At 46.9% G+C, this 26,351-nt stretch overlaps 1 protein-coding gene across 5 annotated transcripts in view; it reads right to left on the minus strand.

Annotated features, from left to right (window-relative positions):
- The window catches only part of CADPS2 (calcium dependent secretion activator 2), a 2,489,915-nt gene that overhangs the window by 746,499 nt on the left and 1,717,065 nt on the right, over positions 1-26,351 (minus strand). For all 5 annotated transcript variants that reach the window (XM_078680818.1, XM_078680809.1, XM_078680789.1 and 2 more), the window contains exons 14-16: positions 20,347-20,448; positions 13,090-13,153; positions 1,195-1,318 (exon numbers count right to left, since the gene is read on the minus strand). In XM_078680818.1, coding sequence (XP_078536944.1) covers positions 1,195-1,318; positions 13,090-13,153; positions 20,347-20,448 — 290 coding nt within the window. The remainder of the gene's footprint in view (positions 1-1,194; positions 1,319-13,089; positions 13,154-20,346; positions 20,449-26,351) is intronic.

Genomic DNA, 26,351 nt, shown 5'->3' on the forward strand with positions numbered 1-26,351 from the left:
GCTGGATTTAAGGATTCAGTAATTTACCGATTCAATTACCGAATCCTTAAATCCTATGTAGGGAGCACTCAAGTTAGTGCATTTCTGGTTTAAGGATTCGTTATTTACCACCAACTACAAGTTGGTGGTAAATAACGAATTCCTTTAAAAAAGCAATTTTGTGCTTTTTTAAAAGTGCCATGTGGCAGACATACATGCCCTCAGGGCATGTATGTGCGCCACATGTGCACACAGACATGATTCAGGGGTGCAACAGGGTGTCAATGTGACACCCTGCCACCCCTGAATATGCTCCCCCTATTACCGATTCGGTATTTACCGAATCGGTAATAGTGAATGGCTTCCCATTCATTCCTATGGGCCTCCAGGAACCGATTCGGCCCATAAATAACGAATATTACCGAATCGGTAAAATTTTATGATTTTTTACCTACATTATATTTACCGATTCTTAAATACCGAATCGGTAAAATTCGGTATTTAGGAATCGATAAATAGAAATTACCTACATCTAGCCCAATATCTTAATCAGCACATCTCTCCAGCCCATCCAATCAGAAAAGATAAATGCTTCAACAATGCAGCCTATTGTATTAATCGCCAGGCAATTAACACACACAAAACATCTGTCCGATTATTCACTTTTGTAAAGTTGTTCCCAAATGTACCCATCCTGCACAGTTATATTTATTGTATGTTTTCACTGCATTAAATTAGTGGTCATAAACGGAAAGCAACAATAATATTAAGCTTCCTACACACACATGCCATACACACACTAACATCGATCACTACTCCAGAATCTTGAAAGCTTGAAAAGTGTTGGGGCATAATAAACATATTTTGTGAGCGGCTAAGAGTCATTTCTCGCCAGCGAACTCTTGTTGTCGAGGACATTCCACAATAGGATCACCTGAACCAGCCCACAGCCTTTGCACAGCGAGCTAAGTCGCAGGAATAAAGTACCTTTTTGTCGTCGGAAACGAAGGAGCGAGAAAAGCTAATCCTTAAACTCCCATTCAAAAACCCGTCCCAAGCGGCAAATTAAGGCAGTAAGTAAGAAAAGGCGGCAAGAGCACCAGCTGGGATTTTAATGAGACATTTCCCCTGCCCTGGCACAGGTTTGCGAGATAGAAAGAACTAAGCGGTCTACAGAGAGCAGGTTTAACTCTCAGCCACTGCCGCCACACCCACCTTCTATCCGGGCATATTCCGTCAGGCGCGTGTAATTAATCAAAGCAGCCTTCTCCAGGCATTGGCCAAGCACCTTCTTGACATCTTCTTCGGCTATGGGAGTAACAATGTCTTTCATCAGCACCTGTGCATATAATAAACAAGGGACATGAAACGTCATCATTAGCTACCTTGGAAGAGTGCAGGGATATCGAATCGACATGCATAGATTTTACAGCTAACAGCATCTAATAGTCTTGAAAAGTATGCCTTAAATGTACAAGTCGTAGTCAACCTATAATTTCTCACAGTTTCTTTTTCAAAATAGAGGTATTTAACAATATGGATCCCATAAGGTCACACATTTAGGAAGCTACTACATTCTAGATTACTGACAGCTACCTCAAGAGGGGTGAAATGAGTGGTAAACAGGTAAACACAACAAGAATGTTCCTGTTGACTTTCTACTTGGCACTGTAAGGCATGGTGAATAGCATCATTCGGGCTGGACTGTTCCCATGGGGAGCAAGGTCAAGACTGATTTACATATGGCTGGGTCCAATCTGCAATGGAGTTGTGAGAAAACAAATGGATTTAGGTACACTCTGCTGGGGTGAATGTTTGACATTGTTCAGCATTCCGTCCATCATCTTTTTTGTGTTGCGACTAGCATCACACCTATTCTGTTACCTGCCTCGCTGTGCCAGTGATTGCTGGAATAAACACAATGAGATAGACTTTTCATGGGGCATGTTTCAGTTCATTGCCTGTTCTCAAGACAAGCACAGCAATGACTGCTTTTGACACTAAAATTGGACGGTTATTTAATCAATCAATTAATCAGTCATGACATTTGTAGAGCGCATTACACACCAGTGAGGGTCTCAAGGCGCTGGGGGTAGGGGGAGCAGCTACTGCTCGAAGAGCCAGGTCTTGAGGAGTCTTCTGAAGGTCAGCAGGTCTTGGGTCTGCCGTAGGTGGGCGGGGAGGGCGATCCAGGTCTTGGCGGCGAGGTGGGAGAACAATCTGCCGCCGGAGGTTGCTCTTTGGATGCAGGGGACTGTGGCGAGGGTGAGGTCAGCGGAGCGGATATGGCATGTGGGGGTGTAGAAGCTGAATCGTCTGTTGAGGTACGCTAGTCTGGTGTTGTGGAGTGCTTTCTGTGCGTGGGTGAGGAGCTTGAAGGTTATCCTTTTGCTGACGGGGAGCCAGTGCAGGTCTCTCAGGTTGGGTGTGATGTGACTGCGGTGAGGGATGTCGAGGATCAGGCATGCAGAGGCATTCTGGATGCGTTGCAGCTGCCTCTGGAGTTTGGCCGAGGCTCCTGCGTAGAGGGCGTTTCCGTAGTCCAGTCTGCTGCTGACGAGGCCCTGGGTGACCATTCTTCTCGTTTCGGTGGGGATCCACTTGTAGATCCTGCGAAGCATGCGGAGGGTGTTGAAGCATGAGGAAGAGACGGTGTTGACCTGTTTAGTCATGGAGGGGGTGGAATCGAAGATGACCCCAAGGTTGCGTGCGTGGTCGGTGGGTGTTGGGGCTGTTCCCAGTGCAGTCGGCCACCAGGAGTCGTCCCAGGCCGAGGGGGTGGATCCGAGGATGAGGACATCCGTCTTGTTCGTGTTCAGCTTCAGTCGGCTGTTCCTCATCCATTCGGCTACGACCTTCATTCCTTTGTAAAGGTTGGTTTTTGCGGTCTTTGGTGAGGGAGAGGATCAGCTGGGTGTCGTCTGCATAGGAGATGATGTTGAGGTCGTGCAGTCGGGCAATGTGGGCGGGTGGTGCCATGTAGATGTTGAACAGCGCTGGGCTGAGGGATGAGTCCTGGGGTACGCCGCAGGTGATCTCGGTGGCTTCAGAAGCGGAACGGGGGAAGGAGGACACTCTGGGTTCTGCCGGAGAGGAAGGAGGCGGTCCAGTCCAGGGCCTTCTATTGGATCCAGGCATCATGGAGGTGTGTTTGTAGTGTGTGGTGATAGACTGTGTCGAAGGCGGCTGACCGGTCTAGAAGGATGAGGACCACTGTTTCTCCATTGTCTAGCAGGGTCCTGATGTCATCGGTGGCGGCGATGAGGGCAGTTTCGGTGCTGTGGTTGCTCCGGAACCCGGACTGGGAAAGGTCCAGGATGCATTTCTCCTCGAGGTAGTGGGTCAGTTGTTTGTTGACGGTCTTCTCGATGACCTTCGCCAGGAATGGGAGCAGGGAGGTGGTCCGGAAGTTCTTGAGGTCCTTCGGGTCCGCCTTGGGTTTCTTGAGTAAGGCGTAGATCTCGGCATGCTTCCAGCTCTCCAGGAAGGTTGCTGTTTCGAAGGAGATGTTGATGACTTACCGGAGATGGGGTGCGATGGCTGTGCTGGCTTTATTGAAGATGTGGTTTGGGCATTGGTCTGACGCAGATCCGGAGTGGATGGCGTTCATGATCTTGATGGTGTCGTCGTCGGTGATGTTGGTCCAGGCGAGCAGGCAGCTGGTGCGGATGGTGGTCTTGGGGGTCTCGGTGGTTGTTGTGGCATTGAAGCGGTTGTGAATGTCTGCGATCTTGCGGTGGAAGAAGGTGGCCAGCGAGTCGCACAGGTCTTGCGAAGGTGGGACGTCATCGGTGTTGGAGCTGGGGTTGGAGAGTTCCTTCACGATGTTGAAGAGCTCTTTGCTGTATTGTGCATTGTTGTCTAAGCGGTCTTTAAAGGAGGCCCTTTTGGCAGATCTGATAAGGTCATGATGTCTGCGGGTGGGGGTTTTAGTGGGCTGCGTGGCTGTCCGGTGTTTGTTCACGGAACCAGCACTTTTCCAGTTTTTGGCAAGTTTGCTTGGACGCCTTGAGGTCATCAGTGATCCAGCTGGCTTTCTTGCTGGTGCGACTGTTGGGGGGTCTCTTTAGCGGGGCGATTGAGTCGGCAGAGTCGGCAATCCACTGTCTGAGGCTGCGGCGGTGTCTGGTTCGGTGGGGTCGGTGTGCGAGTTCTGGGCTAGGGAGGTGGGTAGCTGTTCTTCAGTGACTTTGCTCCAGCAGCGGCGGGGCATCTGTTGGGTGCGGTGGTGCATGGTGGGCTTCTTGAAGGTGAAGTGGCTGCAGCGATGGTCGGTCCAGTGGAGTTTGGTGGTGTGGTTGAAGGAGACGTGGGGGCTTGGGCAGAAGATGAGGTCTAGCGTGTGTCCGGCGGAGTGGGTGGGTGCTGTGATGAGTTGTCTGAGTCCGAGGTTGGCTAGGTTGTCAATCAGGGTGGTGGAGTTGGCGTTGTTGTTGTTCTCGAGGTGGAAGTTCAGGTCACCGAAGAGGATGTAGTCCGTGGAGGCGAGGGCGTGTGTGCTGATGAGGTCAGCGATGGAGTCGCTGAACTGTGGTCGGGGTCCGGGGGGTCTGTAGAAGAGGGATCCTCTGAGGGTGGTGTTGGGGTCGGTGTGGATCTGGAAGTGCAGGTGTTCGGCGGTGCGGAGGGTGTCGTTGGTGTTGGTTGAGACTCTGAGAGTGTTCCTGTGGATGATGGCGATTCCTCCTCCTGCTCCTTTGGTGCGGTTCCTGCGTGTGATCTTGTAGCCTTCCGGGACGGCTATGGCGATGTCGGGTGCCGAGGCGGGGTTCAGCCAGGTCTCCGTCAGGAAGGCGACGTCTGGGGAGGTTGAGTCGAGTAGGTCCCAGAGTTCAACAGCGTGTTTGCGGGCGGAGTGGGTGTTGAGGAGGATGCATCTGAGGTAGTTGGGTTCCTTCCATGTCGGCGGCTTGAAGGGCGGATGCTGGTGAAGCCGCAAGTCTGGCATGTGAAAGGTCTGTGGGTGCGCTTCGGGGCGGCCAGGAAGCAGGTGTGTTGTTGTCCAGGGTTGAGTGCGCGGAGGGTGCTGGCATCATAGCGGAGACGGGCATCGTGGCGGTAGCGGGGGGCCAGGGGTTCTGGCGCTGGGTGCGGTCCAGGCGCGGACGGGCGCAGACGGGCTTGCCTCAGGTGCATCTTTGGCGCGCGTCCGCTGTTTGGCCTGCGTATAAGGGGAGTAGGGAGGGAGGAGCAGCTGGGAGGTGCGAGCAGGGTGGAAAATGAGGGAACAGGGGGGTGGGGCCGCAGGGATGCAGTGGCGGGAAGAGCGGGGAAAGAACGGGTGACAGGTAGAACAATCAGGCTGGGCACAAGGAAATAAAAGATAAGCAAGTTACAACAAAAAAACAGTCAAGCAGGGCACAAGGGGAAAAAAGAAAGGCAAGTTACAAAAGGAAAAAAAACAGTCAAGCAAGCGAGCAGTGCAGCAGAAGAAACACCAGTGCAACTGGGGGCAGCAACATGGGGAGTGACGTGCCTGCAATCAGGGTCAGAGGTCGCTCCTTTCAGCTCTGCGCGGCTTGCACATAAGGGGAGTAGGGAGGGAGGAGCAGCTGGGAGGCGGGAGAGGGCAGCGAATGAGTGAACAGGGGGGCGGGGCCGCAGGGACGCAGCGGTGGGAAGAGCGTTGAAAGAACTGGTAAAGGGCAGAACAATCAGGCAGGGCACAAAGAAATAAAAGAAAGGCAAGTAACAACAACAAAACAGTCAAGCAGGGCACAAAGGAAAAAAAGAAAGGCAAGTTACAAGAGGACAAAAAACAGTCAAGCAACCGAGCAGTGCAGCAGAAGAAACACCAGTGTAATCGGGGGCAGCGGCGTGGGGAGCGACCTGCCTGCGAACAGGGTTAGAGGTCGCTCCTTTCACCGCTGCGCTGCCTGCGGGCGGCAAATGAGTGAACAGGGGGGCTGGCCGCAGGGATGCAGTGGCGGGAACAGCGGGGAAAGAACGGATGACGGGCAGAACAATCAGGCAGGGCACAAGGAAATAAAAGAAAGGCAAGTTACAACTAAAAACTGTCAAGCAGGGCACAAGGGAAAAAAGAAAGGGAAGTTACAAGAGGAAACAAAAACCAGTCAAGCAGGGCACAAGGGAAAAAAAGAAAGGTAAGTTACAAAAGGAAAATAAAAAAACAGTCAAGCAACCGAGCAGTGCAGCAGAAAAAACACCAGTGCAACCGGGGGCAGCGGTGTGGGGAGCGACCTGCCTGCGAGCAGGGTCAGAGCTCCGGCAAGAGATATCCTCACTTTATTGAAGGGTGAAGAAGAATGCACACCATACAGATATTGGCCTATGTAGCAAGCATGCATTTTGTATGTGCTTCAGTGAAGGGGAAAAGACCATAAATAGCATGTGTGGTTTCCTGCTGGATTCTTTGGGAACAGTTTGCATACGGTCCCTGAAATTTCAAACAAGAGATACTCCTTTATGAACCCTAAAGGTGTTACCGTTTGGTGGGTAGTGAAGTCAAATAATTAAGCTTTACTGTTGGTAGGTGCTGTGGGGTGACTTGCTCAGGCAGCAATAGCTTCACACACGATTAGGATACGTCCAACTGGTGCTATTCTTTTTAAAACATACAAAATTCCATCATTTTTAAGGTAATGTGTTTGGTAAATTGAAAACGTTTTGTGCATTACCAATATGTTTGCATAGATTCCTGCATTTACTCATTAATGCCATGATGCTCAGCAGGGAAGTACGCAGGAAAAAAGAAAATACACCATTTTAGGGGTGTGCAGCCAAGTGCAGCAACTGCTTGTTAACCCTAGGATTTGTTGGGAAATATCTAATTGTCTCTCATGATCTCTAATTTTTTTATGAGTGCTTCACTGTTTTGCTGCCAACTTGGGTGGAAGAAGTGAAGAAGCTATGGTCCTTGTCGCAAAGTCCAGCTGTGGCTATATACAGGCCAAGTGATAGTGGACAGGCTTCGAGAGAGATTCAAGCTCTTCTTGGTACTCATGCTGACTAAGAACAAATGCTGTGTCAGTAAAAAGCGGTTTTCTGGGTTGACTTGTTTTTGCTAACTTCGTTTTTGCTGGCCTTAGGACTCTGCACACTTTATCACAACTAACCAGTGCTAAAGTGCTTGCGCTTGCTCCCTAAAACATGATAATATTGACTTACATCCAATTGGAATGTTTAATTTACTTGTCCCCGGTAAAGTGTACTACCTGTAACTAGGGCCTGTGCAATTATTGGGCATGCAGCACTCATTGTGCCACCCACTTAAGTAGCCTTTTAAACATGGCTCAGGCATACATTTTAGCCTGTATGTTCAGTTTTTAACTGCTATTTCGACCAGACAAAATAATCCTTTTGCCAGGCCTCAACCTTCCTTTTGAATACATATAACTCAGCCCTAGGGTAGGCCCCTACACAACCCAGAGGGCAGGGTGCAGTGAATTTAAAAAGTGGGATGTGCACTTTTAAGTTTTACATGTCGTTGTAGTGAAAAACTCTTAAAACTAGTTTTTCACTACTGGAAGGCTTACCTCTCCCATAGAATAACATTGGGTTACCGTATTACATTTGATTAGTGCTAACTTTCAATTGGAAGCCAGTAGAATTGTTTAGTTGGTCTCTAAAGAATTGTAATTAAAAACCCTTTGTAATGGTAAAGTCGGATTTTAAATGACAATTCTGAAAATGACATTTAGAAAGTTGGCATTTTCTTGGTGCCTGCAGCCTGTATACTGGGTCACATGTCTAGGTAGAGCTGCCCTTTGTGTATTGCTACCAAACAGCGAGGCAAAGGGGGAATAGGTGTTGGCAAGATGGGCCATCTCTGACTCGATGCGGGCATGGCAAAGCTGTCACCTACCACACTTGCACATCACAAAGACTCTAACTCAGCACCCTCACAAAGGTTTTCACAATAATCTTTTGTGCTTGCTGACATGCTTGGGCCAGGGCAGGGAGGCAGGAAAGCTGGAACTCCAGATACATCTGTAGGGGGAGGGCTCCAGAAGCTTCTGCCACTTCCAAACGGGCACAGTTATAAATAGTGGACCCTCAGATCCAAACTTTCAAATCTCATCTGGACCTGTGAACTTTGCCAATAAGAAGGAATATCCAGCTGTGAAATTTGCCCTGCAAACCACGGGCTCCTCTGCTGGCCAACGCATCTTGATACAAGGACTTGACATATTGAAGCCCAGGCCCAAGAAGAACTTTCTCATCAAACTGAACTCAGTCCTGTAGCCAGACCATGCTCTATGACGGTCTGATTCAACCTGTGATTTGGCCCCGTCCTAATGTGACCAGATAACCATAGGCTGGAGCTTTTTACTTCCTAGCTCTTGATTTTCATAAATCCTTAACATTGCATATCTCTGGTTCGACTGATTAGATGTTTGTTGTTTTGGTGTCAAATTATTTATTATATCTTACACTGTTTGTTTAAACTGGTGTGGTTTTTTTTGTGTTGTCTTTTTACTTTATTACTGTTTGTGTGCGTCATAGATAATTTACACATTGTCTCCAAGTTAAACCGGACTGCTTTTATACTACCACTAGCAGCCCGTCCCGACGTTGTCCGGGTATGAAATAGAATGTGTGTAATGTGTGTATTTGGCAAAGGCAATTTATTTTAAAATCTCGCGGTAGACAAAAATTTTTGTTTCATTAGAATAGGGATGGAGAAGGGCCAGCTGCAGCCCTGGTTGATGTTAGCAGGCGCATGTAATTGGTGTAGTGATCCGCCGCCTGAGCCCGGCTACAGCCCTGGTTGATGTTAGCAGGCGCGTGTAATGTCGTTGAATGAGAGAGTTATCAGCCGCGGGCAAATCCGTTTAATGAGAGAGTTCCGTGACAGCGAGTAGGAGAGGCTGCAGTAATTGTCCCCGCAGACACGCTCATTTGCGTGTTCCCCCGCTTGAGGCCCAAATGCAGGCCTGTTTGATGTTAGCAGGCGCGTGTTCCCCCACTTGTGGCCCAGCTGCAGCCCTGGTTGATGTTATCAGGCGTGTGTAATTAGTGTACTGATCCGCTGCCTGAGCCCGGCTAGAGCCCTGGTTGATGGTAGCAGGCGTGTCTAATTTAGTTGAATGAGAGAGTTCAGTAACAGCGCGCAGGAGAGGCTGCAGTAATGTTACTTACCAGGCCTCCAGCTGAACGCGTTTGTCATGCCCCCAGCACATGGCCACAGCAGACGATCTTCTGATTAATGTACGACCCACATGGCATGAAGGGCGGAATGTAGCACACGCCCCCAGCGTTTCTCACGCCCCCAGCGTGCCCTTTGATGCAGCGCAATTGCGTTCACATGGCATGAAGGCCGGACACACGCCCCCAGCGTTTCTCATGTGCCCAGCGTGTCACGCCCCCAGAGTGCCCCTTGATGCTGCGCAGCAATGTAATTGGCGTTTGTATGTACGACTCACATGGCATGAAGGACGGACACACGCCCCAAGCATTTGTCACGCCCCCAGCACACACCCACAGCCCACGATGTGATGGCCGTACCACACGCCCCCAGCGTTAGTCACAGCCCAAGCCCACAGCACAACGCAGACACGCCCACAAAGGGACTACTTTGCTGGCACGGTGATTTACCTTTTAAATGTATATGGTGTCCTACGGTACAATTGTATGTCTTGCACTGTATGATTGTGATAAACACCACTGATTCTTGAAAAGTTAATAAAAACAATTTTTAAAAAATGTATATGGTGGCCGTCTGCATAACCCATGTCCTTCTGCTGCAACTGCCCTTTCCAACGCTGTATTGGGTGTTGTGATTGGTTATGTGGTTACTGAGATTACCCACCTCAAAGGTTTGGGCTCTCTCTTTACAATATTAGTATGGATGGGGATAAGCACAGGTTCATTTAATTTCGGGTTTATTTGTATTTCACCCTGACAAGAATTGTGGTTGCTACTTGAGTAGGGTTTCACTCCTCTCAACTAGTAACCCAATTTCATACACACAGACTATGCATTTATCCAGATGAAGTAGGTTCACACAGAATGTGTAACAGCTCTCTTTGGAGATGGGATTGCTCCTGCACTGTGAATGTATTCACCACTTTTACATTTTTAAATACTCGTTTTTAATTGATCTCATGTGTCACTACCATTTGGATCAACATCCTGTGTTGTGGACTAGCTAGCACCCTTGGCAATCTTTGAATCCACTCTGCCAACTTGGGTTCCTTTAGATCCTTCTGTTTGGCAGATGGGTAGCTCTATCAATTGGTACGAACGAGCTGTCTAGATGTTGGCCTCCCTTATTTTTATAATGATGCCGAGACACTAACAAATTTGGGACTGCAACAGAGACCCTCCTTTTTGTACTTGTATAAGTAATCTATGTGAATTTAGAAGATTGCAAACTAATGATATTTTCTCTGACCGTCAAAACTTGACCTTCTGCCTTATATGTGCACTTACGTGTTACAAATCACAGTCACTTGAGCAATGCGCCATCAGTTCTTGTGTAGCTCCCTTTTGGTTTGTTATGTACTCATTTCATACTGAAGAATTACTGTGTAGGTGATGGATCCATAATTTATGTAATAATATTTTAAACTAATTTCTTTTGGCACACAATATCCAAATTTTCTCTGACACGATAGATGTTGAAGTAATGTCACTGTTTGAATTAACTAATATTCTAAATAATCAATATTCCAGGAATTCTTTGAAGTACATGATCCCTAAAGCCTTCTACAGGGCCATTTACAAATCAGATCTCCTGGTATATGGATATATCTCCTTAAAACTTGATTTCCTTAAATGTCAACCCAAAGGAGCCCTGTTCCCATGTTGTGGATTATCAACCTTGAGTCCCTTAGTTTATGGGCAGCTGTTTACATTACAGCAGAATGAATGCCTCTGGACGCTGTCATGTGACACAGTTCACTACTACGGCACTAGATTAGAGGGGAACATGAAAGCTCTGGAGAACATGCAACATCTTGTCTAGTTCTCGGGGCTTCTAGACGCTTGTTGGATCTGGTTAGCTTGGCCACATATACCACCCTCACTCCTGCAGGAGTTTGTCACTTATGGTTCAACTATGACTATATTAACTAGCCAATTGTGAATGGGCAGTCCCTGAGGTAAAAATGCAATTTAAACTGTGTTGTGACACACAGATTTGTACTGCCTTTAGACATGGAGAACGGTAGAGGGTTCTCCCAGTATAACTTTAAAATACAACAAGCAATCATTTGCAAATCGTTATGGGCTGATTTCAGTCAAAGCATCATTGCATTCCATATAAAAGAGAGATGGATGGCACACGAGAATAGTCGTATAATACTCGTACAATGCAGGCATTTGTTTGGATCCATTGGAGTGTGTTGCATCAGAATAAATCAAGGTATTGGAGGTGTCAGTTTCCAGTACTTGTGTTCACAGTGATGCTTAAAGGAGAGGTTTATATCGGACTGTCAACGCATGCCCCTTTTAAGTACTATTTTGTGGTTTACACATCCCAATGCAAGCTCTGAAGAGTGTGAGTGATCAAGCGGGTCAACTCATGCAGGTTTTGAGAATTGCAAACACATGAAGTCTATATTTGAGGAGAGCTGCCTGGTTGAGATTGTCAACTCTTGTCACCTTTGCACAGGGCATCACATTAGCAACAATTAATGTACCCTTTAGCGTTGCCTGGTCAACATTGTCAATTGTTGTGCTTTTTTAAGGTTTGTTGCCTGATCAACATTGTCAGAACATGATTGCTTTGATGAAAGTGGCATGGCTGGCAATGTCCTTGTGTGCTTTGAGGAGTTTTGCAAGGTTGACTTTGTCAACGTATGCATGCTTGAGGCGCATTATGTGGTCAGTAGCATCAAGGTATGCATTATTTAAGGACTATTAGATGGTGAACAGTGTTAATCAGTGCTTAATTTGTAAAAGTGGCAGGCCCCTTGTCAGGAGGCCAATGAAGCTTGCACCACCCAGTGCCCCTGCCTGCTCTACCAATAACAGTTCAAAGTGTGACAATTAAGACTATTGCAGGCCCCCAAAGCTATAAGAATTGCTTGGGATGCAAGCATTATTGATTTTAAGGCATATTGAATTAACAAACAATTGTTGTTGTTCTCCACAAACAGCGCCAACATGTAGCAACCTTTCATAAGTAAAGCTGTTGACAATTAAGTGCCAGTTTCGACTACTGGAAACCACCTTCTCAAGTTAAGCAATGGAGCTAACTCACAGGGGGGAGGTTGATGAGTTGTACTTAGTTAACTGTCAACAGCTGGATATTGTTAGGAGTCTCACGTGATTGACATTGTCAATTCTGAGGAGCTGTTTTTAAACGTATACATAGTTAACCAGATGTGAAATCCCAAACACTCCGAGGAGCAGGGAAAACTCTCATAAATATAAAGAGGGTAGCTCTTGAGGTTGATGGGATCTGTGGTATTGTCTGACATTCCCTGTGATACACTGCTATTGATGGGTGGCTGTGAGATCGCCTGGGGTGGATGCCCTGCAGGTAGCTGGGTGGAATTACTGCTCAGAGATGCCTTTCAGATCCCCAAAGAGACGAGTGAAATTCAGCCAGTTTTTTTATTGTTGGCGATGGGGGAACTGTTTCTACTTACACTGTGTCCGTTCCCTAGAATACACTTTGTGTCATGTCCATTGCCATGCAGAATTTTAAGTTAGAATTCACATAGTGTCTGTCTATTTAAACTGACAATTTAAGAAATTAACAACTAATTGGTAAAAGTTTTTAATTACAACGTCCTTAAGGACGAAAAAGAATAGTTGCATCTTATTTCTGGGGGTTTTTCCACGTTTATTTTCTTTTTTGAAATCTCTTTGTAAGTCAACTTCAATTAATATTTGAGATCGTAGTCAGACAGTGTAACAACAGTAATTTACTAAGTCCACAGCACAAGTCTGTTAAGAGAAAGCAAGGATGTCCAGCATGCTCCTGCAATTCCAGCAATGTTATATAAAACCGTGTCTGAACACCATGAAAGCAGATAACAAGCCTTAAACAATATCCAGTAACACCTAGTAAGAGGGAAGGACGGATGAAGCAATTACACACTGTGTAAGTACACACACACAACACATAATTCCCCCAATAGTCTTATGACCATACCAGGTAGGGGAAGTCTAGCAGAAACAAAAACGCAAACATACCCGTTCAAGCAATGACAGTGTGGCTTTTAAAGCGCCTTCTGGTCGACCAAAGGGAAAACAATATCTGTGATGAAAAGAAGACAATTTTAAGTATTAATAAAGCGTTAAATGCGAAGTAAGCATGAAATCAAAAAGTAACACAAACCCAAAACCAATGTTATGAAGATATTTGTTGTTAGACTCCAGCACTGCATGTGCGCCATCTCCAGCAGGTGCCACGTGTATGTATGTAGGTTACACCTTTATTGGAATCTCACCTACTTGGAGTGTACAGCTCTCGTTGTTTGTGAGTATCCTGCGTTGTACAATGACTAGAGCAGAGCACTGTGGCAGTCAGTAGGTACTTGCTTGATGCAGGGTGTTTGAACCCCTTTCAGAGGGCCACAGGGCATGCAGGCCTACTTTACCCACCTGTGATAGCTGAGTCCTTTTACTCCTGATGTCCCAGGGCCCAACCTACTATGGATTCCGAGCAACTGAGCCAAGTACCCCTTCGACTTTTATTTTAAAAAAGAAGCATTCTATTTGTAATTCTACACATTAACATAACAACACATAAGAAAACAAAACATAATATAACATAACAGGCAATGTTTGTGAAGTGCACCGCATAATTAGTGTTCTGAAATATTGAGTCAAAGCATTTAGTTCGCTACGGAACAGCTTGACGAAACATTGAATGGCACTTATCAGGGTGGCCCACCTTCTTCTTAAGACATTGGTGAGACAAAGCATCCGCCCACAATATTATGGGGTCTCATCGGAAATGAACTAATTGCGTACATTCAATTTCTGTTTACATTCTTTACATACACCTTGAAGGATAATATTCAAACTCTGATGAAGTTCACATGAAGTGAACGAAACGCGTTGGCTGTTCTGCTTCTTTTGAAAGAAAAACAAAGAATATTCCGAACAAAACAGAACTGAATTGGATCAATATTTCAGAACACTAATTATGCGGTACACTTCACAAACATTACCTGAACTTTTCAGATCTCTTAGGGGTCGCACCTTTTGAAACATCAGGTGCAGTGAGTGTGCACGCAACATCTTTGCCATCTCATTTTAGACTTTAAATGAATTGGTGATAAGGAGGGAGGTGCGATTTGGATCTAGCTTGCTGTTTCTTTGTCTTTTATGTTTAAAATATAACATAACGTAACATAACATAACAGGGAATTCTCACTAATAGACTGTAATCAAAAGTTCTCCTTTGACTCTTCTGGAATTTGCCAAAAGCGTCTATGGTGCTGCAGCACCATTAGCAGCGATTCCCCTGGGAACCATAGATCTAATTCAAATCTTACGTGCTCTGGCGGCTTTGCAAGCATTCAGCGGTGCATTGAGTGTCCTCTCATGATCCTAATCAGTGAAGTCAGCCTACCCGTGGTCACACAGCAGCACCTGACAGGTGCAGGCTCTCTCCCTCGAGCTGCGCTGCTGGCTTGCCTGAGTGATCGGAGAAGATCTCACTCCATGAAGACAAGGTAAGTCACTATTCTCCTCAAGGGAGCCCAGTGAGGGTGTGATGTCTGAGGCAGCATCCTTTACAGTCCTCTGGGAATCAGTCAGGCACAGGCCTAGGTGTGCAGGCTTGACCCGCCAGTCACAGCTGCAATGTTCTGTCTAGGTAACGCTCGAATTTCTGGCAGTGCGGGTCCTAGCAGCCCCTTCTGACATACAGAGTTGCCACGGTACTCCCAGCTGAAGGGCAGACTCCTTTGGCACATTAGCCCTCACCACAGTGGCCCCTCTTGGCATACGGGGTCTCGGATTAAGGCTTAACAAGTCTTGATGTTCTGGCCACAAACAGTTCAATGATGGCCCCTTCTAGCGCTCATTGTGCATGCACTGCACAGCACTACATCGCTCATGTAATGTATTCCTCACAAGCATAACCCTGCACGGGGAACATCACTTACAACGAATTTTTTACAACGCACTACCATTACATCGCAACCATTACAACGCAAACCATTACAACGCAATGCGCTGGGGGGCGCTCTAGGATAGGGAATGTATTTAATATACTATCCAACACCTTCCCTGCTATCCACGGGGACTGGAGTTGGAATAGTAAATTAAATAATTCACTATCCAGCGCCTAAAAGCATTATGCGTTGTAATGGTATGCGATGTAAAAACCGCGTTGTAAAGGCATGCGATGTAAAAGCATGCGTTGTAGTGACACCAATCCCCCTGCACTAACCACACATGCTGCACAGCACTGCTCTATCCCTGTACGCTATGCTTCCCAGGCACACATACACCCAGCACAGAGTCGCTGCTGATGTGCTGCGCAGCACTCCATATCTACCATATGTAGGCCAAGGATGAGTTAAGCACACAGCAGCAGAACTTTTAAAAAGGTAAGCGTCACTCCAGTGACAGAGGGTAAAACGGACCTATTCACTTCTACTGATCACTACACAGTATGCTGCCACCACTGCGCTCGTGCCGCCTAACTCTTGGTGACGGCGGCAGTCTTCCACCACTATGAGGGTAGAACTTTGGGCACTCCTCCTGGTCCAACAAGACTGCAAGCTGTGAGACAGGTCTATGTCATGGAGCACATGCATGATTCGTGTTTGCCTATGACAAACAATCAATATTAGGGATCCAGATAACAGTACAGTTGGGCACTCAGGGCAGGGGCATACATATTTTACCGTGCAGAGGACTGTTCTGTCCCATCACAGGGAAGTCAGCTTTTACAAGATCACTGCGTTGGAAATCAATTCTTTCATCCTAGAGGAAGACAGAGGGGCAGAAAGATGCACTCCAGTTAATTGCATCAAGTACTACCTACTCCCAGTCATGTTTGCACGAGGCATCACTTTACTACATAGCACAGGCGCTGTATGACTGGAGCATCAATTACACTACTATTACTTGAGCTATAGGAACGGACTGGCACTCACACAACTTCTCACAGGCACTAAAGGTATGGAACACCAATTCTATTACCCGTCACAGGTGCAGCATGAATGATGCATCACTTACACCGCCTACCACAACTACTGTAGGAAAGGAGCATCACTGGTATGATCAATTCCAACCTAACGGATGGATGGAGCATCACTTGCTCTTTCTATTTCAGAGAAAGAATGTGTGCAGCATCCCTTGCACTACCTGCCCGCATCATGTAGGCATTGAACTTTACTTATGCTGTCTTCCACGGGTCATTTCTGGATGGAACTTTACTCATTCTTACTTACACAGGCCATGTACACATAGAGCGTCACTAGCGCGGCATGCATGCCTGGAAAATCATCTGTGCTCTCTATGCCACGTCAGGTATGCGGGAAGCATCACTTGTATTACCTGCCAAGGGTTCTCAATGCATGGATCATGATGTCTACTGTCGATCACAGGTAATGTATGTCTGGAGGACCACCTCTAGTCCCTAACCCAAGATAATGAAGGAAGAGAGCAACAAGTGTGCCATAAATTGCTCCCCTGGCATGGCTGGCACTCTTTAGACGGACTTCCTGTTCCATGGTGATGCTAGGTGTGTTACCCCACTGGATGACCTCCCGACCACTCTCCTCCCTCCGTTTCCCTCTGCCCCTCTATATTGACCCTGCGGTGACTAACATGACACTTTATAGCTCAAAACTTGCAAATAAGGAAGCGATGTTGGCTCACTCTATAAAATCCCGGGTTCAGATTTCAAAGAGTCCACTTGCTGCATGCGCCCTCTGCTGGCTAACACCGGACACTGCCCACAGTACATAGTGGGCTGGTCAGGCTCAGATTCCAAGGAGTGACCGGAAAGCGGGTGAATGGTCCCTAGCCAAGAGCATGGCACACTTGGGTATGTGGGAGGCTACCAGGGAGCCACCCCAAGAGAGGCACCGCACCGGCGCATGCGGAGGGCCTCATGCTAGGTGAGAACCTATCAAGGACCCATGCACATTGGCTCGCGTTGCTGCAATCCTCAATATTACATTTGTTCTTCAAAGCATGACTGAAGAACCACCAGTCAATATTAGGCTAGCAGTAGCTGTGTCCTCTTTTTATGGGCGCGCGCACCCTGGAGAGTAAGTGCATGAGGTGATCAGGCGTGAAAGTGCTTGTGGTTTTCTGGGCGCGCATCGGGTGCGTAACTGCCTGCAGTGGACTCCGGTTGGTAAAGCGGCTTGAATGCGGCAGCCCTGTCCTCAAGGCACGGATAGCACCGCTCCCCGGGGGAGCGTCAGTAAATTAAACAAATAGATTTAAGCGGCTTGGGCCTGGTAATCCAAGCTCAATACAACTCAGGGTCGGCGGTTGCACCGCCCTCGGCATCTGCATAATGCGGGCCCCGCCGGCGCCCCTCGGGGGAGGGAAGTCACCGATCTTACAATTACCGCTCGCATTTCTGATTCCAGGCCCCACAGGGCACGTCCTCGAGTGGGGTTAATCTCAGAGGATCTGTACGGAGTCTGGGCTTTTAAAGTGCGTGTAATCCCAATTCAAACAGACAAACTGTACCACCCCACTGGAGTCGGGAGCACAGTGCACACTTTAACACACACATTCTGTGTCACGGAGTCTGTCAGGGGAGTGTCCGAACAAGCGATCACGTTGGTCTAATACCAGATCCGACCACCCCCTCCCAACAGTCAGAGACGTGTTAAGCCCTGGGAAAAGTGGGCTCTGGCCCAGGGCCACAACCTTTTTTTAAGGGGGGGGGAGGGGTGGGGGGGGGGTGGGGGCGGAGGCTTGTTAGAGCCAGCTCTGTTGTGCAGAATCTTGCCTTGATGACCTTGAATAATTCAGAAGTTATTTTAAATGCTGTTTTCCTTTCATTTATTTTTAATGCAGGTGACGTATGAGGTTTTATTACAGACATTTCGCCGAGTAATGCTGTGTTTTTATTTATTGCAACATGCATAAAAAAGTTTTTTTTAGATTAAAACAGGACTTCACATAGGTGATATGGGAGGGGGTCCACAGAGATTATTTGCAGTAATATTAGTGAGCCAATGCTGTGTTGCAATATTGAAAACACACCACTATCCCTAAATCTTAGATGTACATACATTTAGAATTTGGACAGGTGCACATGTGCACTGTCAGTGCCCTGGCCAAAGAGGGCATGAAAGAGCTGAAATTAGATTCAAAGCTGTTCCAAACAGCGGCCTCCAAAATACATGTGGTCCTGATTCCACAAAATCCTTAAAATGTCCCTGCAGGAGCTCTGCTGAATGTGTTACAGGCCTCACAGAAACACAGGGACTCGCGTCAATTTACACCTGGAGATTTCATCTGTTTAAAACAGGTGCAATGTGCAGTGAAAACATTTCTGAGATTAATGAGGAATAACATCCGGAAACCATGCAGAAACATTCCTGCCGATATGCCACATTTCTCAGCGGTCAACATGCGAAGAGCTGGGGTTCCTACACCCCTGGGGCACTGGCATTGCCAGGGTACAGGGACACCAAGGGAGGAGCAGGACGCCAGTACCTCCTATACGCAAGCCCAATACATTAAAAAACATTACCACCTTGGCTAGAGTCAATGCATGGATCAACATACAGCCAGAGCTTCAAACCATGCTCAAATTACCCCAGAGCTCATATTGTGGCCCAATTAGTAGTCCGAATGAGCTTGAAGGTTTTTCATGCTTATGTTATTTGCTCCTGGCAGCAACATCTGGGGTTACCAGACTTGCACCAAAACAGCAATCTAAAATACATTTCTTAGTGGTCTACTCTGGGGTCCTACATGCGCACCCCATAGGTGCACTGAGACTCTTAGGCGTCACAATCCATCACGCTTGAGGCTTAGTAAATTTACACCGGTAATTGACCAACTTAATAAGTTTTGCATTCCACCACTGCCCACAATAATATTGCAAGTACAGCAATTGAAAACATTTAGATGATGGATTGCACTTTTTTGTGCAAACAACAAACACAAACATTGGACTGCACATATGTATCAATTTCTGTTCCTCGGAACTGGTGATATCACAAAGTGTGAATATTAACTAATCGTAAGGTGTCAATAACTATGCATGTATACTTTAAATTATACGTCATTTTCTTAAAACGAGGGCACTCTTTTTTAGATAAAACACATTAGTGCTTATTATATTTTATAATATGTCATTGTAAATCATGTGAAGTCCTCGAAGGTTCAGAGGTTCTAAAGACATTGACACAGCAAGGTAGCATCAATTTGTATGAAATTAAAAGAAGAAATGCTTCAGTATGGACTAAAATATTTGCGAGAAACGAATACTCCTAGCACAGGCTATTTGATAACACCTTAGAATACAGTTTGCGTAATAATCAAGGCCAACTAATGTCTTCACTGTGTTTGTTGTTTGAATTGCTGTCTGTGTATGAATAGAGCACTCAACGTGAAATTATAATTAAATGGTACTGTACGACACGCTGCCTGGCTTTGATGAATACCATTACAATATCCTCGCATGGAAATTAAAATGAATTTGTGTGAGTTAATTACAGGAGGTCGTAACTGACAATAGGTGACTAACAACACACCACTATGTGAATACTATGATTCACCCCTCACCAGGAAACACTTGTACTAAAGAGCTTTGGTTCCCAATTACAGCTGTTCCCACCCTGTGTATTTACATCGACAGCTCGGAGTGGGTAACATCACCTGAAACATTTGAACAGGGTCGTAAAAAATTCATAGAACAGTATCTCCATAATGTCCACAAACACAAGATGTGTTTACAATGCATGCCATTACAACACATGCCATTACAACATGGTTGTTGCAACAACCGCGTTGTTACATTGCATATCTTTACAATACAAGTCGGAACAACGACTTGCTGTAGGGGGCGCTGGATGTTCAAATAGTGTAATTTACTATTCCAACTCCTGTCTGTGCAACAGTAGGGAAGATGTTGGATTTTAAATCCAACACCTTCTGCCCCCTACAAGGCAAGTCGTTGTTCCGACTTGCGTTGCAATGATATGCGATGGAACAACGTGGTCGTTGTAACGACCGCGTTGTCTTGGCATGTGTTGTCTCGCATGCATGGTAAATGCTATTTACTGTGTTCCACAGCAGTGGTCCCTTCTTACCTCGCTCCTCAACTGTCGCATTATTCATGGAAAACCTTTGCCTGATTCCCAATTCCATCTTCTAGTGAAACCAGAGTAAAAGCTAAACTTTTCAAGTGAAGTTAAGCCGACTCTTCTTTCTCGGCACATCTCTACCAATCAAACGTCCTGGACAGACTTGTGCCAACACCTAGACACTATACAGAGACCAACATACCTGAAGTGACTTATCTGGTTCACCAAGAGAGCAGAGAGTCTTTCTTTAATCTCTTCGAAGCGTTCCTTTTCTTCAGTGGTTACTGTTCCGATCCCGTCAGGCCTGTAATATCAAGGTACAGGTCAGTGAGCGGCATACAATTCATGTAGGCACACCGGCGGAACTCAAACAACCAGCAACGAATTTGGACTTCAAGATTCAAGGTAAACAGAAAACAGTTTTGTCAAAAAATGACCAAAGCAGAATCATAAAAAAGTCAGATCATAAAGGGCTCATGCAGGCGTGCTTAGAAGGGTCAAATCCAGGGCAGATTTTTAGGGTAGCCTCACAAGACACATTTACATAAAGTGAATATAACTGGGGTCCACTTACATAGTCAAGGACAATCTGTCAATAGACCAGTACTCCTAGACCTATGTTGGCACCCCTTAGACAGATTTTTTCAACCACACATAGGACAACACAAGTCATTAGGGCTTCTGGGACTGCGTGAACCCAAAGACTCACCCCTTTAACCCGTTGGCTGCTTCCGCTTTTTTGCGACAGTGCAGCCGTTTTAAAAAACAGGCGCGGCCACGTCGGCCATTGGGCACGGCTGCGTCGGCCATTGGCCGACGGCAGCACCAGCGAGGTAGTGCTGACGTCCGCCAATGGCCGACGGCAGCATGGAACGGGTTAAAGAACAGTACATCACAACGCATTAACCACCCACAACTCAGCTTCCTCTTATATTACTCACCGTGGACCATGTATAGCCTCCACTACTTTTGCCTAGGTTTGCGGTATATAAGTACCCTATTCATACATACATACATACATACGGGCATGAGAAAGTCACAAATTCGACAGCCAGTGCGGTGCCCCTTTACCAGAAGGTGGTGATAGGTTTTGGAGACTCCGATATGTCACAGATACTCATAGGATTTAGGCTGAATGGAAGATCCCCTTTCACCTCAGGGGTTGGAGGGGCCTGCACTGTGCCCTAAATCAGTTGGATGGAAAGTGTGCCATGGATCATAATGCAAAAAAGGGAAATGTCTTCCCCCTACACCTTGATGTAAATAAAAAAGCAGACCTTTCTAAATATAGTGGGCTCCTGAACCCTTGGATTCCCATTGACACAGCACCTGGAGTAATGCTCCTGTTCACAGCGATAGGGGCCATTTGCCGATGTTTCATTCAAAGTAATAAAGGTGGCATCCTCTTAGTCTGGAAAGCACCTAGTTCCTCCCGCTCACAGCACATTCGTTCGGCACGGTATGGCGATTTGGATATGAATTTGTCAATCAACTAATTCCTTGCATGGTAACTACCAGAGAACAACAATCCAAAGTCGTTCTCTATATAATCAGCAAGCCAGGAACCTTAGTTAAGCTATTCAACTACCCAAAGCACACTGAACACCTGTCATCACATTATATTGACAAATTATTTGAAACTTTGGTGCGGCTATTCACCCCAAACAAAGGTCTTGAATGACTAATTGGCAGCATTCGACAAGTCTGTCCAGTGGTGAAAAGATGGAGGCACCAACAAACCGGGAATGAGCTAAACATTTAAAGAAAGGCTGAAGAAATATCTGATCTTCATTACTAAAGCTATATTAGTCACACATCAAACGTATACATCATTCAAGTCATACATATAAGATCTTTGTGACTGGCACTGCACTGACCATAAATCCACCCCTTTGCTGCAAAACATCAAACGTTTGTCACAGATCATTGCAAATTGATTTCAGAAAGCATTCAAAATAGTTGCTTCTCTGCCTTCAAGATGCAATTTGAAATACCACCCCATCAACAAAAATCCTTTTACTAGTCAGACTTTCCTCTTCCTCCAATTAACACATCCAGGCCGAAATCATTGCACACCTGACTTACAACATAGCAGCCGTATCCTAAGCCAGAATCTATATTCAATGCTTTTTCGAGGTGTCTTCCAACATGTATAGCAAACAGAAAATTGTAATAAACCACTTTGGAATGCACCTGCTCATACTGGACGACCAATACTATAACCTTGACCTGCCACCCTGCTAATTCCACTGTGTTTACCGCTCTAAATCGTCACCCTTTATTACCACGTAGCCACCACACAAGAACTATTCAGAACTTTCTGTGCTATAGCTCCAAGGAGCAACAGCCCTTTTGCACAAGTGGCTTGAGACTTCTTCTATTCAAAGGCGTGGAAGTAGAACACTATAATCGGGCCTCCAAGCTGCAAGATGGGCTTTGTGGACTGTCCATCAAAACACATGACTTAGTTTTGGAGCACACTGAGCCAACGTGCACGTCTTCAGCGGTGGAAGAGGACCGGGCCAGAGCACTAACCGTGTGGTGTCTTTCACAAACAAGGACCTGAGATTCACAGAAGCCACAACACTTAAGGTTTCTTGTTCATCAAAAAATAAATACTAGAGATTCAAAGAGTTTTGTGTATGAAAAGAGATCTGCTTTAATTGAACTTCTTTCAAATCTCAACCCAAGGCCAAGGCTTCCAAGGCGGCCAGGTAGGATCTTATTGTAGGCCACGCCGGGGACGTGAAGTCAAGCCCTTGCATGTCAATGTAGTAGAGGGCACAAAGCTCTGGAGAAACAAAGGGGCGGTGGCAACAAGGTGGATGTGCTAACATTATGCACCACTCACAACAGAAACTTTACAGCGCGCTCTTGATCCTTCCCTCCACGAGCATTGACAGCGCGCAACGCAAGGCTTGTCTCTCTTTGTTCGCCACACATGGATTGTAATGGAATCAGATAATTAAAAAGTTGCAAAGTACCTGGGAAGAATAGATACAGCATGAAACTAAATTGAATATTTTCCTCATTAATTGTGTTTCTTTTTGGAAAACGATTGACATTCATAATGCTACATTTCATAACGCATCATTCAATGGCCGTGCTGATGGGGCCTGACAAAAGAGGACAAATGACTTCTGAGGAGGAACAAAACCGGCAGGCAGTCAAACAAAACGAGGTAATTAATTTTTCAAGCGGCATCCATAACTTGTACTGGACGGGGGCGGGCGGGGTTCGGATCTCAGACAATCGTGTCAATGGGACGAGCCTCCCCGCATTGAGAGCGCGCGAGGCTGCTTTCACGCACCGCCATTGTGCGGGAATTACAAACCCGGAGGAAGGCGGCCTTATTAGCTGCCTTCAGCTCATTTGACCAGCGGAAAGCTTCGCGCGCTGACGCGCCCTCCCAGCCTCACAGACAAAAGGCAAACTTCCTCAAGTGTTTATTCAATTACAGCCTCCGCGGAAAATGAATATTTGCAGATAAATTAAACGGGAAACGGGAAAAAAACGCCATCATCTCCAAAGAATCGCAAAAGAGCAAGCACAACGAAGCCATTCATTATGGTGAAACAATTTGACTTATTTGATTTGTTAGAGGCGTTCATTCAGTTCCACTCCAGGTGCAGACACGTATTCGATAGCTCCATGTTTAAGACGCCCTGCTTCCCGCATTCGCGCCTACAAGGCAGAATGCGTGCTGCACATAAACGCATATGTTTATTTATCAGCAGTAAACGCATTTTAAAGGAATACTGCAGTTACACATAGGAAACCGCCGGTTAGCTTTTACAGCCGCGTAACAGGCCCCCTGAAGGAGGCGTAAACTCCATCAACCCTCATGCAACATTTGCACTTAGAGGAAGGTTTATCGAGAAAGACGCGCGCAAGTCCTGAGCCACCCCCGGGGCTCAGAAGGATGCACCGGGCCCTGTGTCATCCTCTTCCCCTAGTACTGGACTCATGTAGTGCAAACACACCACAGAACGTCACATACTTGGCTGGCGTGACCTGGTGGTGCAGAGGACATCCCCACTGCTCAATCGGGAGCATAATCCTGAACCAGGCACCCACACACGGTTGCACCCAGGGGCGCACCTAGACCCCAACTTCTGGGGGCGCTGACACTCCCAGCCAGGGCTGGTCCTACTGGTCGCACACGGGGAAACAGTCTTTTTTGGCACCACTCCCTAATTTCCTCCTTCTCCAGGAATTCCCTCACTACCACTCACCAACAATGCAGCTTTCTGCCAAACATTTCACTTTTTAGGTCGAAGCACGACCTGCATTCAATGCGTAAGCATTGATTGCAGTCTGCTTCGACAACTAATGTCACCCGTTTTTGGGAATGTGGACAGGAGAGGGTGCACGAGCGCAGATTTGCTCAGTTTTGACCTCGTGAGCGCGCACGGCGCCGTGCCCCTCTCGTGCCTCATTCCCTTGCCCAAACACACTCCACACTCACGCATGCGCACATACACAGCCATACACAGGCACACACACACTGCATACACACACGCAGACCCACGCGCACACACACAGACAGGCACATTCGAACATACACACGAGCGTACACCCCCCTCCCCCCCCACTCACCGGGCTCTTTCGGCGTGTTCCGTGGGCACTCACCGGGCTGTTGCTGGGGATCGGGCTCCTCTCTACGGCAGTCTCATCTCGTCGCGGCACCAGGGGGCAGGACTTCACTTCCGGGGCTCCCTCCAGCACCTGGGAGCCCCGGGCTGCGGAGAGGCCATCAGTCGGCCGGCTTCACTTCTTCCTCGGCGGCGGCTGGCGGGACTTCCTGCCGGATTGCAGGCCCCGCCCCCGTCTCGGCCAAAAGTGCCTGACTTCCGTTTTTCACGGAGCAGGGCTGCGGCGGTGATTTCTTTTTCTTGCTTTCTCGTTAGCTATTTGATTTGCTAAAGGGGTTCACTTTTATTTTGGTGCCCGTGGCAGTGGTGCCTGCTTACTTACGTTAACCTGATTTTCATAAAAGTGAATATCACACGTTCACTGTCTCTGCGCGCTGTAAATGTCAATCGTTACTAATTTAATGACAGTAAAGACAGTGGAAAGATTTTACCATGATTCGAACGTGGCTGCGACGAAGGTTTAACTCTTTAGCCACCTGCACCATACACACTTTGGCGAGAACCGTAACTTCTCCGCTCCCATTTAAAGCACCGTGAGACCCCTCTTTAATCTATGAATCATGAAGTCTGGCTACGTGAAGAGAACTGTCACGGGCTGCAAGGCGGGCGTTGCAGCGTACAGGAACGGAGGAGTTGCAGGGCCTCGATAACGCCTACATCCCTCGAAAGGGGCTGTTTAATTTGGCTCCTCCCTCTTGCTGTCGCCCTTATTTCTGCTGCCTTTCCACTGAAGGTTGGAAAGCCGCGGGGCGGCGGCAACTTACATGAATCATCATGCCTGACCCACCTCTCCCATTGCCCGGCAGCGCTTCCAGAGGAGCTGCTCCTACTGTAAGTTTATTTATGTATTGTAAGTTTATTTATGTATGGAATGAGTATTGACTCGAGGGAACATGGATCCACCCGACCGACCCTTTTTACCGGCCACGCGGTTGGGAAGGACGTAGTTGACAGAGAAGATGAAAACTTTTTTTTGTTTGTTGTGGTGTTGGCGAGGCACATTTTTACAGCTCTCTAGTTCTCGCACTGTTTGCATTGTTAGTCATGGACACCTACCCGCCAGTCTTCCAGGCGCGGACCGTCACACTCCACTTTGTAAGCCGTAATATTGCTGATTATTATTATTATTATTATAATTACACTTGTTAAGCGCGAAGCTACCTGAAGGTTTCCCGGCGCTAAGGCAAACAGAACGGTATACAAGATGAGAGGAGCGTCAGACCAGCAGATTACGTATTAAATAGCCAGGTCTTAATTCCTTTACGGAAAGTCAAGAAGCACATTTCAGAACGCAGAGGTAGGGGTAGGGAGTTCCAAAGAGAAGGTGCTAACAGGGAGAACGAACGGCCTCCCATTTTAGCTCTCTTGACACGCAGTATCTTAAATTTATTCTGGGTGGGTGACCTAAGTGTGCGGGGGGGGACGTATGGCTGCACTAGAACAGATAGGTAGCGTGGAGCTCTTCCAGTCACGATTTTGTGCATGAAACATAATGCCTTGAATTTGACCCTGCTCTCAATTCGCAGCCAATGTAGTTTGCGCATATGGGACG

Source organism: Lissotriton helveticus, chromosome 1_1, assembly GCF_964261635.1.
Source record: "Lissotriton helveticus chromosome 1_1, aLisHel1.1, whole genome shotgun sequence".
In the NCBI taxonomy this organism is placed as follows: Eukaryota; Metazoa; Chordata; class Amphibia; order Caudata; family Salamandridae; genus Lissotriton; species Lissotriton helveticus.